Below are 14,075 nucleotides of genomic sequence, written 5' to 3' on the forward strand. Positions count from 1 at the left end.
ACAGACAAACACACACACACACACACACACACACACACACACACACACACACACACACACACACAGACAAACACACACACACACGTATACACACACAGAGGGTCTGACCTTGACAGTGAGTGCATCTTGTCTAGTGAGAGCTCTGTCAGAGAGCTGGTCTCTCTCTACAATCCAGGGATGACGAAGAACCTGAAAAGCATCACAGTGATGATGATTTCCTAATATATTGTTTCGACAAGTAATCCTAACCTCAACAGTGATATATAGTACAAGCAATACAACATGGATAACATATAGTATATACCGTAAAGCCTTAGAGAACATGTTTACATATGGGATCAAGCAAATGGTATAATGTACAGTAGGTGTCAAATTATTTCCGCTACTCTTTATTGTCTCTGCACAAAGGAATAATAATTTGTTGTGTAAATAAAAATAGTACCAAGGGGGGACATAAATGCTAATAAGGCTTACTAACTCATATTACAGACTAATAGTACCTGGGGAGCAGTCAGGCGCTGGTGAGGGTCCACGTGGAGCATCTTAACCACAATGTCCTGTCAAACACATTCAGACACACACAGGTGATATTAGTACATTTAGACAGTAACAGTACTATGAAATCAGCAACAGAACCATTTTATATGCATCTCTGGAATAAAATATTAAAATGTAACCTTGGCAGCATCTGACACCAGGTCCCAGTTTCCTCCTGTGATAATGAATTTTCCGCTGCCGATTTGAGCCAGAATTTCCTCTGCTGTGTCCTCAGGACTGCTGGCAAAGGGGCTGAAACTGGCCAATAGGAAAGAATAAATTAGGAGTGCAATTCGAAGGCGTGTGTGAATTACTACAATAGAGAATGAGTCAGGCCCTGGATAGAAATCTACAACTCTGAAATCTATAACTGATGCGAAATACGCTTCATGAATTAAAACCTCTGACTTATAAAATCCCACTGGAAAGAAGAAAAAAAAAAAAACAGCCTCTTCATTTAGTTCATTTAGGACACACCCTGTTTAGAGCAGCAGGGGGAGCGTTTACAGAATATAGCGACATTACATACTGTTTACAAATTTACACTAAAACACTCAACTGTACTGCAACAGTCTGTTGATGTTGGTAGCTTTCAATGCTTTTAAAGTTTTAACTGACCCAGCTATCATGGTATAAAGCAGGATCCCCAGGCTCCAGATGTCACAGGCTGCATCATAACCCTGCTTCCTCAGAACCTGCACACACACAAACACCCACACAAACACACATGCAGCCAGTAGTCATTTCAAAAGTGCATGGTGAGATTAGTTTCTGTGATTAATCATTTTAAAATGTATGCTTGATGGCTGTTTCAAAATTTGTGTAAGTGATGTTGAGATATTAGAGACTCAGTGAGATGACATACCTCAGGAGCCATGAAGGTAGCTGTGTAACAGGGCGTCATCAACAAGCCATTTTCAGCTCTGAGCTGTTTGGCAAATCCAAAATCACAAATCCTGATGCATTCTGGGCGTCCGCTGTCATCAGAATAGCGAATGTTACTGGGCTTCAGGTCTCTATGTACAACCTGAAAAGCGGAAAGACACACACAGACAAAAATGTACACATGATTAGCAAGGTAAAGTATGATTACTTTCACAGAATAGCATAACCTTTACTGCAAGAAATGGGCTTGTTTTCAACTATCCCAGAGTTTCAACTCTTTCTCTTTTTGCAAAAGGGACACACATCTGATTACACCAGTTGCTCAAACTACTACTGAATCTTCAAAACAACACACAGACACACAGTGTTTTGCAATAAGTAAACATTCAAGTATAACAATGTCAATAAGTTCTTTTTGCTTTCTTTCTTACCCCGAGTGAGTGTAAATATTCCACAGTCTTGGCCAGTGTGCAGATGATGTCTGATGCATCTCTCTCCGTAAAGTTTGGCACCGTCAGAGCTCTGTCCAGCAGCTCGTTTCCTCTCAGTAAATCCTGAACCAGGAACACACACTGGCCGTCGTCGAACACCTACAGGTACAAATGCACACACAGGAATGAGACAGACACAAAAATGGTGTATTTATAACTGTTACGATGCTGAAGGGAAATTCAGATTCTAGCAGACAAGTTTTGCCTTGGTCTGCTGCCACGGTGTAGTAAACCAACATCTACAGTTTCTCATTGTGTTTTCATTTTAACATGACAACACAGAGTTGTGTTATGTGAGGGGTGTGTTACACTTACATCCTTCAGGGTAATAATATTTGGATGCTGTCCATATCTCAACAGAATCTCAATCTCTTCTGATGGATCTTTCCTCGCTCTCTCAATAATCTGACAAAAACAAAGAAACATAAGACGCAGAATAATAAATTCTAAATCTCTAAATAAACATGGTCAGTGTACACAAAATATGTTGTTTTGGTGGTTTATTTATTTATTTAATAATCAAAGGTCTTCCCATAATGCAACACTCATCCAGCATATGCAGAGTTAATAGTCATTGTGTGATTACACATTTTGTTAGTGGGAGGTGTGTTTTATGTTAAACTTTAATGCCTTGTACATGTGATCTTTGTTGCCCATTGTGAAAACCATGTATCTCCAAATAGTCAACTTTTCATGAGCATGAGATGAACTGAAGGTATGTGGTTTTCACCGGACAGTGATGTATGCTAACAATATTATAGAATATTACTGTTGAGTTATTGTCCACTATAAGATGCTCTCCCTTGCACCAAAGCAGTGCATTCATTTTTCTACTACAACACTGACCCGATGCGTAAAGCTTAGAGAACATCTGTAAACTTTGTACAGGGTTTAGTGTTCACTACCTTCACTGAATACTCCACAGCAGTAACTCTGTGCAGACATCTTCTACAGACAGAAGTCGCAGTCTGTCCGACTTCTTCCTTCAGCTCATAAACATCAGTGAAGGCCACATCACCACGGAGATGCTACAGGGCACACAAATAATCAGATACACACACACACTCATAACATTTCTAACCTTAACTGTATATTTCATGTATATGTCAGAATCATATATTAGAGTAAGTGCTTTGTTCAGTCGGTCGCTGTAGAAACACAGTAGGTGACAGTGATTCACGAGGGTGACGTTTAGAAAGGTCAGCATCATTAAATCTCTTATATCTCTTCATTATTTATATTATATTTATGTTGTCATAAAACAGTGATTTATTTTCATACTGTAATCAATTTGTTGTCTAATAAGCGTGTATGTGTGAGTGTGTGTCATCATTTAGCTGTAGAATCAGGACATGAGCTGTTTTCTTAAAGATGTTTTACCTGTGCTATGGGGTTGATGTTGTTCACCTCCTGACGAGAAGGCGCTACCGTAGCAACACTGGGCTCCTGGTTTTGATTACTTGCAACGAAGCTGAAACCACGAAACAACTGGTGTGTGTTTGCACTGGGAGGGATGCCTGGAGAATCTGGATATGCAAAGTCACAAAGATACAAACATTAACACAACTGTTTTCTGTGATTTCTAATGTATGCACGTACAATTCTTTGTTAATATGTACAATATGCCGGTATGTGCATGTGTGTATGTTTTACTTACCAGTTGGTGTTCTGGATGTGAACTCAGGGTCGAAATGAAAAGTGTCTTCAGGTCTTCCAACAGTTGGTTTAAAAGGAGGCCTCACTTCTTTCCTGTACAACTTCTGCAGAGAACAACAGTTGGTGCAAATTTACAAGACAACATAATGAAAAAGTTGTGGTTCTAGTAGTATTTGATGAAAAGAGTATATGAAAAGATATATACAGTATATATATGGCTCTCTTACAATTAAGTTTTTGTTTTTCATGTCACTGTAAATATGGTAAACATACTGAGCTTAACATTTAAGGAGGAGGTTGAAGAATAGAGCAAATTAGAATAGAGAAAATTAAAATAAAGACCGTGAATATCCAAACAGGACTGGAAACTAATGTTTGGCCTGTTTGCATAATGAAAAGCTGTCCTTTTATAGACATATATTATGTAATGTAATGTGATGCCAGGTGAAAACTGTCTTATACCCATCATATAACAGTATGCACATCATTTATTTATTAATGTAAGTGCATTACTAAGTCTGGCCTGCAGGTGTCACCTTTGCAATGTTAGTTGTTAACACACTGAATAACTGTAACAGTAGCCGCCAGCATTGGAAAAAAAAAAGATAGTTGAAGCTTTATTCATGGTGAGACTGTTAACACTAACGCTCACTCTCATTTGCTATTTGATTTGCAGTTCGCATTCACTGCGATGCACAGCTGCTGAGAGGGTGGGGCTGCTTGTCAGCTGTATGAGAGAAATTCCTCAAAGATCAAACCATTAATGAAAGATTAGAGTGTCACAGAGGTAAAAGTCACACAAGATACTGATGAACATGATGATGATGATGATGATGATGTACAGACGGATCATCTGCCTAATGCAGCACAGTGGTTTAATTAGCATAGTGAGGAGGAGAACGTAAGCCTCTTACTGATAGCTTGTCACATCAAGCCAGAAACGCCATCTGTAAATAGGAAAATGTTGTGTTTGGCTGAAAGCGAGTAGGTAGTAATGCAGTGAGGAGTAGAGTGAGAGCCGGTGGTGAGGGCAGAGATTAGTGAGCATGTAAAGCAGATAATAGTGGATTTTGTTAGAAATGAGAGCGACACTACTCACAGCAGCGGATAAACAAGAACCACAAACCTTCTGAACATCTCTGATTAAAATTTTTAAAAAAAGAATGGAACTCATGTTTGTGTGACCATGAGAGCTTAAAAATATTTTGTTGCTCAGTATAGATATACAGTATGTAGGGGGCATGGTTACAATCAATAAAACACTATCTGGAGTTTCTGGCTATCAAAACTGGTTTTATAGAGAACATTCTCTGTAAGTTGGGCAAAGTCTTGATTATGTGTAGATCTACGTTTGTTAAAGCTGCAAATGACGGGCTGGCGCTTCCTCACTCCTTTCACTCCTCAGAACAATTTAATTACCATCTTCTCCTACTGAATCTTCTTTTGTCTTTGTTGACAAAACGATGTTTTCTAAGTCCAGTCCACAAATTGTGTGGTGCAGGAGAGGTTTATTCGTTACACACTCACACCTCTTGTCTGTACAGTACATACAGTATGTATGATGTACTTCTTGAAAACAATGTCTGTTATTAAGATAATGATTGTTAATAAAACCCTAAAAGTATCCTGTACAGGATGTACAGTAGTTACATAAGTGCTTTGCTTTTCAGCAATGTAAAATTGCTGAGTTGCTTTTAACTGCTCTTGTTAGGGCTATGCAGAAGACGGTTTCTGCAGCATGAATGTTACTCACCCGAGGGGCTGCAAGAACAGCTTTCAAGTTTGCCAGAAACAAATGGAGTTTCAGAGCATGATTCACTGATGTTTAACAGGAAGCTTTGGGCAACAGTGCTTATAGTTGAAAGAATGGTCCCTTTCTTTAAACTGAGCACATCCAAGGAGTGAATGTCAAGTTTAGATTATGATAGCACAGGTAATGTTTGAAGCCAGAACATTTGCGCATGAGTGAACTTTCCGTGAGAAAGGCTAAGAGGATTAGTTACAATGAAGTTGGGTGAGACCTGCAGGAAGGGAAGTTTTGCCACTAAGCAAAATCTCATACAAAGGATGTTTAATGTTTCATGATTGAGGGCACATCTTGAGGAAGTGGATGAACAGCTGCAGGGTTTTCATGACATGACACAACAACTAGTCACCACAATGTGATTCAAATGTGTGAGGAAGCAGGGTGCAGTTGTTGGTAAGAGGACAGGTTATTTACTTCCACAACTGCTTGCATGTGATACACGTCCAGACCTGTTCTCACTGTCTCTAATAGTGTTAACAAGCCAACTCTGTTTCATTTCTGGGAAAATCTAGAAACACTTTTTCCACTACGCTACATACAGCATGTGTATAATGCTAATGAGTATTCAAGTTCACACTATCATTGTAAAATAATGATAAAAAACAATATAGCTTAAAACTATGTAGCATGCAGAATATTCTTCATAAATTGTACTTACATTCCAGTCTATCGATGCAAAGAAGCGATGCCTTTTTATTTCTTCCACTCCATCTTGTCCTGCACCTATCAGTCGCACAGATAGAGACAGATTGAGAGATGGTGTCATTTTTCACATCTATTCAGCAAAAACATTACCTAAAAACTAAATCAAACAAACAGGGAGCGTGAATACAGTGAGTGAGTTTTTATTTCTAATGGACCACCATGGCTGCTTGGACATGTGGTATCGCCTAACATTATTCGCATACTACAGGAAGACTGTGACAGCTGTGAAGGTCATGCCGTGGCTTCAGTATTGCTATTGTTTCAGTGACATAACATAGCCGCTCTCAACAGACCTGATAATAGAATGTTATTTCACCACATCAGAATGAGGTTTTATAGCATTATCTCCCAAGGACCTCATGTGTGATGTGTCCCGTACTAACTGACTCAAGTGTTTTTCAAAATGACTGATTTGATTTTAGGTTGCAGCTTTATTGTCCCTTATATGTTCCGTCCCTCCATTTTAGGAACTGACCGGAATGACTGGTAATCCAAAGAGGCACACAAATGTAGATGCACTACCCTTATTCTGAAAAGTTTCCAAGGTTTCTCTTTACAGTACCTAGTCGATTAGCAGGGTTCCTCTTGAAGAGCGCTCTTAATAAACTCTGCACCTCAGGACTGAGGAACTGTGGCATTCCCAGCTTAGCCCTGGGGAGACAACACAAGAAACAGGTATATACACTCACAGATGTTTGATAATGCTGTGATATATCAACATCACTTTTAGTATTGGGTCAGTTTAATCGTTTTCATAGTAACAGCTTTATCAATGTGGCTATTCAAGTACAGTGGAATATTCTGAGAATTGAGAATTAAATTATCATAACACAATAAATGATAACAGTTTGAATTAGTCTTACTTTAGAATAAGTGCCATTGTTTCCTTACGATCTTTTCCTTGGAATGGTAACGATCCCGTCAACATCTCAAACTGGAAAACAGATGATAACGATCAAGATATTAGATCAAGTGTCAGCTGACCAGTAGAAAGTGCCATACAGGTGAATTGTTCAAAATTTGCTCAATGCAAAGTTCATTAGTTATTTGAACAAGACTTTTTTTGAACTGCTCATGCTGACAGAGAAACTGGAATGTGTTAAAGCTGTGTCTCAACAGTTTGTTAAAATGACACATAAACAGACATTTATTAATCTGTGACCATAATTTTGTGATAGGAAACAACATCGTTAGATATAGATTGGATACTTAGGAGAAAATTTAAATAAAATCAAGATACACAAAAAGGGGATAACCTGTCCTGTGGAGGATTAATGGAGCACATAAAACAGCCTGATGACTTTTATGACTAGCAGCAAATCTGTCACCACTGCTGACATACCAATACTTTCCATCTTTTAATAGCATTGCCTGTCTCAAAGAGTATAGTGCAATGTTATGAATTAAATGTAATGATACTCTGGGATTTTTCCTTAAATCCTGTTTGTAATTTATATAATGTGCTCCTTCCACTATCTTCAGATACAGTATTTTGACATGTTTGGCTGTGTTTTTTCTTTTTTTTTGTTTTAATATTTTTTAATTCTTAATTCTTGCCAAGGGCAGATAGGGGTGACACCTTTCCCTGGTGCCCTGATGTAGCTGCCAGCTGTTGGAGAATGTTAACCTCCTTCTCAGTATTAGTGAAATAAGCCATCGGGCTAACAAAACAAGCAAAGTCAAGCAGATGCACGATTACTGAAAATGATGGGGCCTAATCTGCTAGATATGGTAATTAAGCGTCTTTACTGCCAGCAGAAAACCAGATTAAGAAACCAGAACACTGACACATGATCTAAGAGCTGAGTCCTTGGCTCATAAGACACTGTATAGTAAATTCATGCCTGCTGTTTTTGACAGCATGATCACACCGAACATCCACGTCAGAAAGCAAAATGGCTATATACTCAGAGGGAAGGTTACAAGTGTGTGAAAAAAGTGAAAATAGTAAAAGATAGTTTCAAGATTAAACCATTCTTACCATAAGCACCCCAAAGGACCACCAGTCAGCACTTTGTGTATGCCCTCTCCTGTTTACGACCTCTGGAGCCATGTACTCTATTGTTCCACAGAAGGAATATGCTCTTTTATCATGGTCGATGGCTTCCTTACTCAACCCAAAGTCTGAACAGAGAGAAACAGAGATAAAGGTCAGAAAAAACCCATAAAGAACAGATCAAATAGAGATTGTTTGCAGTTGGATACACTGACCAGTTATCTTAATATGTCCTTCTTCATCCAGAAGAATGCTGTCGGGAAAATTTTCAAATATTCAAATCTGCTTTCAAAATATATTTTTTTTAAATAAATGGATACACGAAAAGGCAGTCTTTATGAGAGTGTACTTTTCAGGTTTGAGGTCCCTGTAGATGATGCCCAGACTGTGTAGATGGTCCAAGGCCAGCGCCAACTCTGCAAGGTAAAACTTCACATCCTCTTCTGTAAACATTACCTAGAACATATAAAGATGTGGATTAGATGTAATTCATAGTAAAACAATAATACAACTATGAAACAAGGACTACAAGCAACAACTGGATATAAAGAATGGTGAAACAGGTTATCAACATCAGGAGAAAGACCCAAAAATGTTAGAAAATGTTTAAAAAGCAGCAGGATGGCAGCCAACTGTCAGTAATCAGAGTGTCAACATTTCCATGTCAAAAGTATTACATTTGACAAACTGCTTTGAACTTAATCCTCTTTAGAAATAACTGCATATAGCTCTTCCTTGCATTTTATAAAAACCATAACACCCTTATGGATGTTCTAACTCTAAGTGTATTGGTGATGCACTTTTTCATCCTTCCTATGACAGTAGAGAAAACTAATTCTGTCTTTCCATCATTAATTGGTTGGTTAGTTCCTTTGTTTCTTCTACTTAATTTTCCTTCATCACTTTAGAATAAGAGTTTGTGATTTCCAGGAGGTTGGGAAAGCAGCAGTAGAACAGAAAATAATAAGTAGTTTAGACTTGCGGGTCTCAGTGGAAAAAAAAAAAAAAACTGCAATTATCTTTTCTAAAACTTTATTGAGAAAAACACACCTCAACACAGTTGTGTGGTCTTTGTTTACTGACAGGATAATGCATCAGCATAAAAGTAATAGAGGTGAGGGTCACATCAACACAGTATTGAGGAGAGGAGAGTGATGGCAGGTATATTCACTCCTGGTGATGCTGCATCTGTGTTATATGGCCTATAATAGACCTTGAAAGATAAAGGTGTGTAATTTTGAAGTGGAGAAGGGGAAAGAGCCAGGGAACCTATCAGTAGTAAACCCACCTCTTTTGACAGACGAGTGAAAAGGTCTCCTCCTCGGAGGAAGTCTAGGATCAGATAGAGCTTCCCTTCTGTCTGAAAGGCTACACACACACACACACACACACACACACACACACACACACACACATAGGAGTTACACAGAACATACTATTGAGACTTTATTGCTGTATCCGGGCTGTATTGTATCCTGTCTTCTTTTGAGGATGTATTCAGTAGTAGACAGTGTATACTGTGCATAGTCAAACCTCAGTAGGACACAGGTGTTGGGCAAAATTCATAACAGAATTTACACATTCAGTTTGTTGACTATGCTCTTTTTTCCTCATATTGATTTATCCAATACAAGTATCCAATCAAAACATTTTTTGTACTTTTCCTAACCTGTCTAATATGTAATAATAACTCAGAGCCTTCAGCAGATGACAGTTAAGTTTGCACAAATACCCGATGTGAATGTGAAGCCAGAGGGTTTGCTAGAGAAGGGTAATGTTAGCTCACTTCACACCCAGCTCCCAAAAATGGTGTGTTTGTTTGTTACGAAATTAAATAACAACATTCAGCCTCTATATTTTCAATTCCAGCTCCTGTATAGACAAGTTGGGCATTGCAAAGTTATCTAATCCTCTTTTTCTGCTCTGCTATTTCAGAGAGACAGATATTCAAATGAGTGCCTAGCAATTCAAAGAATCAGACAGTCAGACTTACCATAGTGCAGTTTAACTATAAATGGATGGTTCACTTCTGCCAGAATGTCTCTTTCCATCTTAGACCGCACACGATCCCGAACTAGACAGGAGAGAGTGGGGAAGGCGCAATCTATTTAATAGTGTTGCTTTATAGCTCCCTCTATCTGAATGCAGATAAATGGTGACAAGCCTCTAATATTATGATTATGTTTGATGAAGGATGAAACTGCATTTACTTCACTGTAAAATGTAAATGGAATTAAGACCCATCCCACAGTGTTGCTGGTCACGTGCAGTGAAAACTACAATAACAGTGTTATTACAGCATCTGTCTCCTTGACAGGATGAGACCATAACTACTTAAATTCAAGGGGTTCAGGTTAAGAGGATTAAGGCTTGTACAAAGACACTAAATCGGCACATGACATCTCAAGCTGCTTTTACAGTGCATCCTCATTTACAATAATCCCATTCAACTCAAACCAGTTTATCTGAATCGAAAGTACAAACTAACCTCTTTTACCTAAAATCCTCCTGAATGTAGGCCACTCTGAGATCTCTGGTAATGATATCTCTTATTATTCCTGTGCAAAACCAGCAGTAACTTTAACAAATTACCACTCAGAGCCCAATAAAGAACAAGGCTGTTATTGCCGCATAATGCGTCTCAGTCAAGATTCTGTAATTTATTACATTTTTTGGATGGTACACACCCATAAATAAACTAACTATTACTTGGTATAAGAAGCACAAATGTCCCAAGAAAAACAAATTGCTTTAAATTTTTCCAATATTCACTATATTTAAACTTAGTCTCCTAACATATCAAAATATTAGTCCTTTAACTTACTGTATCTGTCATTTCAGTTTTTCATTTTTACCTTTCAGTGTGGCTTTCTTCAGGACCTTCATAGCATACAGCTGCCCTCTGTCCACTCCTCTGATCTTTCTCACCAGAAACACCTGAAAAATCATCACCATCATCCATTAACGTCATCATAACATTTTCTAGGACACATGAACAATTTAAAACACTAGTGGAACATTTCAAATGAGCCTTTGTAGCAGCATTAGTTAAAAATTAAAATGTAAGTAGGGAGTATATTAACAACCATGTGATTCAGGTGGTGCTAATGGTGGCAACCATTTCATTAAAGAGCCACACACACACCTGTTTTTGAGACCATGCCCACCTGCTGTCTCTGCTTTTTGCCTCATGCCACACCCACAATCATCTGCAAATCATAGGTACGTCCAAGCTGGAGTAAGCACCAGTTACCAGTTAGTTATCATGTTTCATAAAAGATTCACTTAAATTCTGTTTCATTGTGACAGAGCTGAGAACAGCTATGATTTACAGCTATGATTGGCAAATAATAATTAAGTGCGTGTATAGCATGCTTTACAAGCAGACCTCACGTGCCCACCTCTGCCCTTGGAAAATGAACCCACCCGCCAACATCTGCTGTGGTGTCATATTTGCCTCATGCAGACCTCTAATCTACCATAACTCTAATAATTTAGTGGGGCTTTGCTAATTCAAATAAACTTAGTGATGTGTCGCATGTAGCACTTGTCATACTGCTAATCTAGAAATAATTGAAAATTGATGCCTTATCATTAGAAAGTGATGAATGCTAAAGCGCCGTCAGTTCCAGCACACACACACACACACACACACACTATATGCTAAAAGGAAGTGTACACCAAATTCTTCTGTGTACTCTTGGTTTTGGGCTGTTTTTCATGGGTTGGGCTTCTTGGTTACAATTAGGGGGAATCCTTAATGCTATGGCATCATATTTTAGACAACAGTGAAATACCCCCATGCACAAAGACACACCTATACTGACTGTCCCAAAAGGAGCTCTGACCTTAACCCCATCCTGCACCTTAATGCCCAACGTTGTCAATGATGTTCTTGTGTCTTAATAGGAGCAAATCCAAACTATGCTGGAAAGACATTCCAGAAGGGTTCAGGCTGTTACAGCAGTGTAACTCAAGGTTTTCAGATGAGATGTTCAACATTCACACAAGTGTGAACATACTTTCGACTATAGAGTGGACAGTATGTGTTAAATCCAGATGTCAACACTGATCTCATGACCTTATGTCAGATCCCTGAGGTGTTAAGGTGTCAGTGGGTTGAAGTGTGTATATCCTGTACCTTTCCATAGGAGCCCTGTCCCAGCACTTTGAGCAGCTGGAACTGAGAAGGATCTGCCTTCTCACAGCCCTCCTTCACATGGTGGCTGATGTCAATCTCTTTCAGTATGCTGTCATCCTAAAGGAAAGATGGTAGAAGTCACGATTTGTATGTTATACAACAATTCACCAAGAGAGCGTGGCCACAAAAACAGGAAAGAACATAGAGAAAAACTGAAGAGATAAGAAAGCAGCGAGACATGAACAAGGTGGTGAGTGAAAGACATTAAAGAATTAGTGCAGCTAAACACTTTGTTACCTATCGTCAATCGAACAGTTATGCAGATTGAACAAACACAAGAATAAAGTAACCCACTCTCTTATACACACACATACACACACACACACACACACACACATACACACACACGCAGAGGTGGTTATTTATGAGCCATTATGTTATTGCTAGATATGGGCTAAGGTCACTGGCAGTGTGCAAGCTTCCTTTTTCAGCCTATTCAGTCTACTCAGTGAGGCGAATGATCAGCTGCCAACCTGAGGCACAGCTTAGATTGGTCAGTGTGACAATATACTGTAATTCTGTAAAACTGTCAGTGTCATTTAGATGTTAACAGCTTTACACCCACTTTCAATCAAGTAATGCAATGCTGACAGGAGTTAGTAAACACATGAGTTTAATGCAATCTCTCACATAAGCTTTATTATTAGTAGATGTTTTTGGGTGGTGCCTTCCCTGAGGTTTTTCTCAAGGAGGAGGCACATGGTTGAAACATTCACACGTGCAGCTTGACATGGTTGAAAAATGGTACAAACGGCAGAGAAGTGGGGTTAATACGTTTGTTAAATCTGGTAATATCTGGTTTGTTGGACTGCATAGACAATGGAAATAAAAGGAACAGGGCCGTGTCCATGTTGTGTATTGTTAATACTTCTGTAAATGTGGTTTCAGGTTTTTCATAATCCAAAGACACAGTTTGATTTTCTATAGCAGGTATACATGTATACTAGATTAATCCCATCAACAGTATACAATATTTTGATAATGGAACGAGATCCATCCCTCCTTTGCAAGTAATTTCTAAGAGTCCACATGAAGCTAAAAATAATCAAACTGTCACAAGTTCTTTGATGCTATCTCTGCAACAAGAGTCTTGAGACGGTGTTAATAGCACAGCACATTTGTTTTCCTGTTACAGTTTACCCTAACCAAAGTCATGGGGCTCAAATTCAGCCTGCAAGATTTATTTATAATACAAGAACAAAATCTGCCAGTGGGAGAGATATTTCTATTTGTTCCAAAGAAGCCTCCTTTGTTTCATGAATTTTTGTAGAAATTAGATTCAGAATCTCCAGGTTGATGCACTTGTATCAAGAATATGACACTTGATGGTAGATAGAGCCACACATTCATCCTCAGTAAAACAAGGGAGGAAACAAACCTGAAAGCATTTCAAGCACTGACATGACAGCACAGCAACAGCTCAGATCAACACCTCACATCACAGAAATCAGTTTTCCTGTTCATCTTACACGTTTTTACAACATTAAACCTTAATTTGTAGATCAATTTCTAGTTTGAGGAACTGTATCAATGTGATTACATTATGGAAATGGGAATGAGCGTAAACAGCATTTGAACAGCGTTAATATGAGACTGCTTTACTCTTTAAACAGGGCGCCAGGAGTGACGTCCACCAACCAGAAGGAAAGAGATTCAAGGCCCCAACATCAGCTCCTGGGATGCTGATCTGTAGCTGACCCCTTATACTATGAAACAAGAACCTCTCCACAGCATCTGGCCACGGATATGGACAGTCAGACAAACAGGTACACAAACACAAGCAGACAAACATTTGCC

At 38.7% G+C, this 14,075-nt stretch overlaps 1 protein-coding gene across 1 annotated transcript in view; it reads right to left on the reverse strand.

Annotated features, from left to right (window-relative positions):
* The window catches only part of LOC111645936 (ribosomal protein S6 kinase alpha-2-like), a 15,324-nt gene extending 1,891 nt beyond the window's left edge, over positions 1-13,433 (reverse strand). The window contains exons 1-21 of the mRNA XM_023395284.2: positions 13,419-13,433; positions 12,219-12,335; positions 10,933-11,014; positions 10,071-10,151; positions 9,366-9,445; positions 8,427-8,533; positions 8,293-8,330; positions 8,063-8,205; positions 6,945-7,015; positions 6,644-6,732; positions 6,035-6,099; positions 3,571-3,673; positions 3,294-3,439; positions 2,819-2,941; positions 2,229-2,318; positions 1,854-2,012; positions 1,403-1,564; positions 1,156-1,232; positions 678-795; positions 501-557; positions 109-189 (exon numbers count right to left, since the gene is read on the reverse strand). Coding sequence (XP_023251052.2) covers positions 109-189; positions 501-557; positions 678-795; positions 1,156-1,232; positions 1,403-1,564; positions 1,854-2,012; positions 2,229-2,318; positions 2,819-2,941; positions 3,294-3,439; positions 3,571-3,673; positions 6,035-6,099; positions 6,644-6,732; positions 6,945-7,015; positions 8,063-8,205; positions 8,293-8,330; positions 8,427-8,533; positions 9,366-9,445; positions 10,071-10,151; positions 10,933-11,014; positions 12,219-12,335; positions 13,419-13,433 — 2,004 coding nt within the window. The remainder of the gene's footprint in view (positions 1-108; positions 190-500; positions 558-677; positions 796-1,155; positions 1,233-1,402; positions 1,565-1,853; positions 2,013-2,228; positions 2,319-2,818; positions 2,942-3,293; positions 3,440-3,570; positions 3,674-6,034; positions 6,100-6,643; positions 6,733-6,944; positions 7,016-8,062; positions 8,206-8,292; positions 8,331-8,426; positions 8,534-9,365; positions 9,446-10,070; positions 10,152-10,932; positions 11,015-12,218; positions 12,336-13,418) is intronic.
* Positions 13,434-14,075: the final 642 nt, after the last annotated feature.

Source organism: Seriola lalandi, unplaced genomic scaffold (genome assembly GCF_002814215.2).
Source record: "Seriola lalandi dorsalis isolate HSWRI2012SDOR001 ecotype SW California unplaced genomic scaffold, Sedor1 jcf7180002054959, whole genome shotgun sequence".
Lineage (NCBI taxonomy): Eukaryota > Metazoa > Chordata > Actinopteri > Carangiformes > Carangidae > Seriola > Seriola lalandi.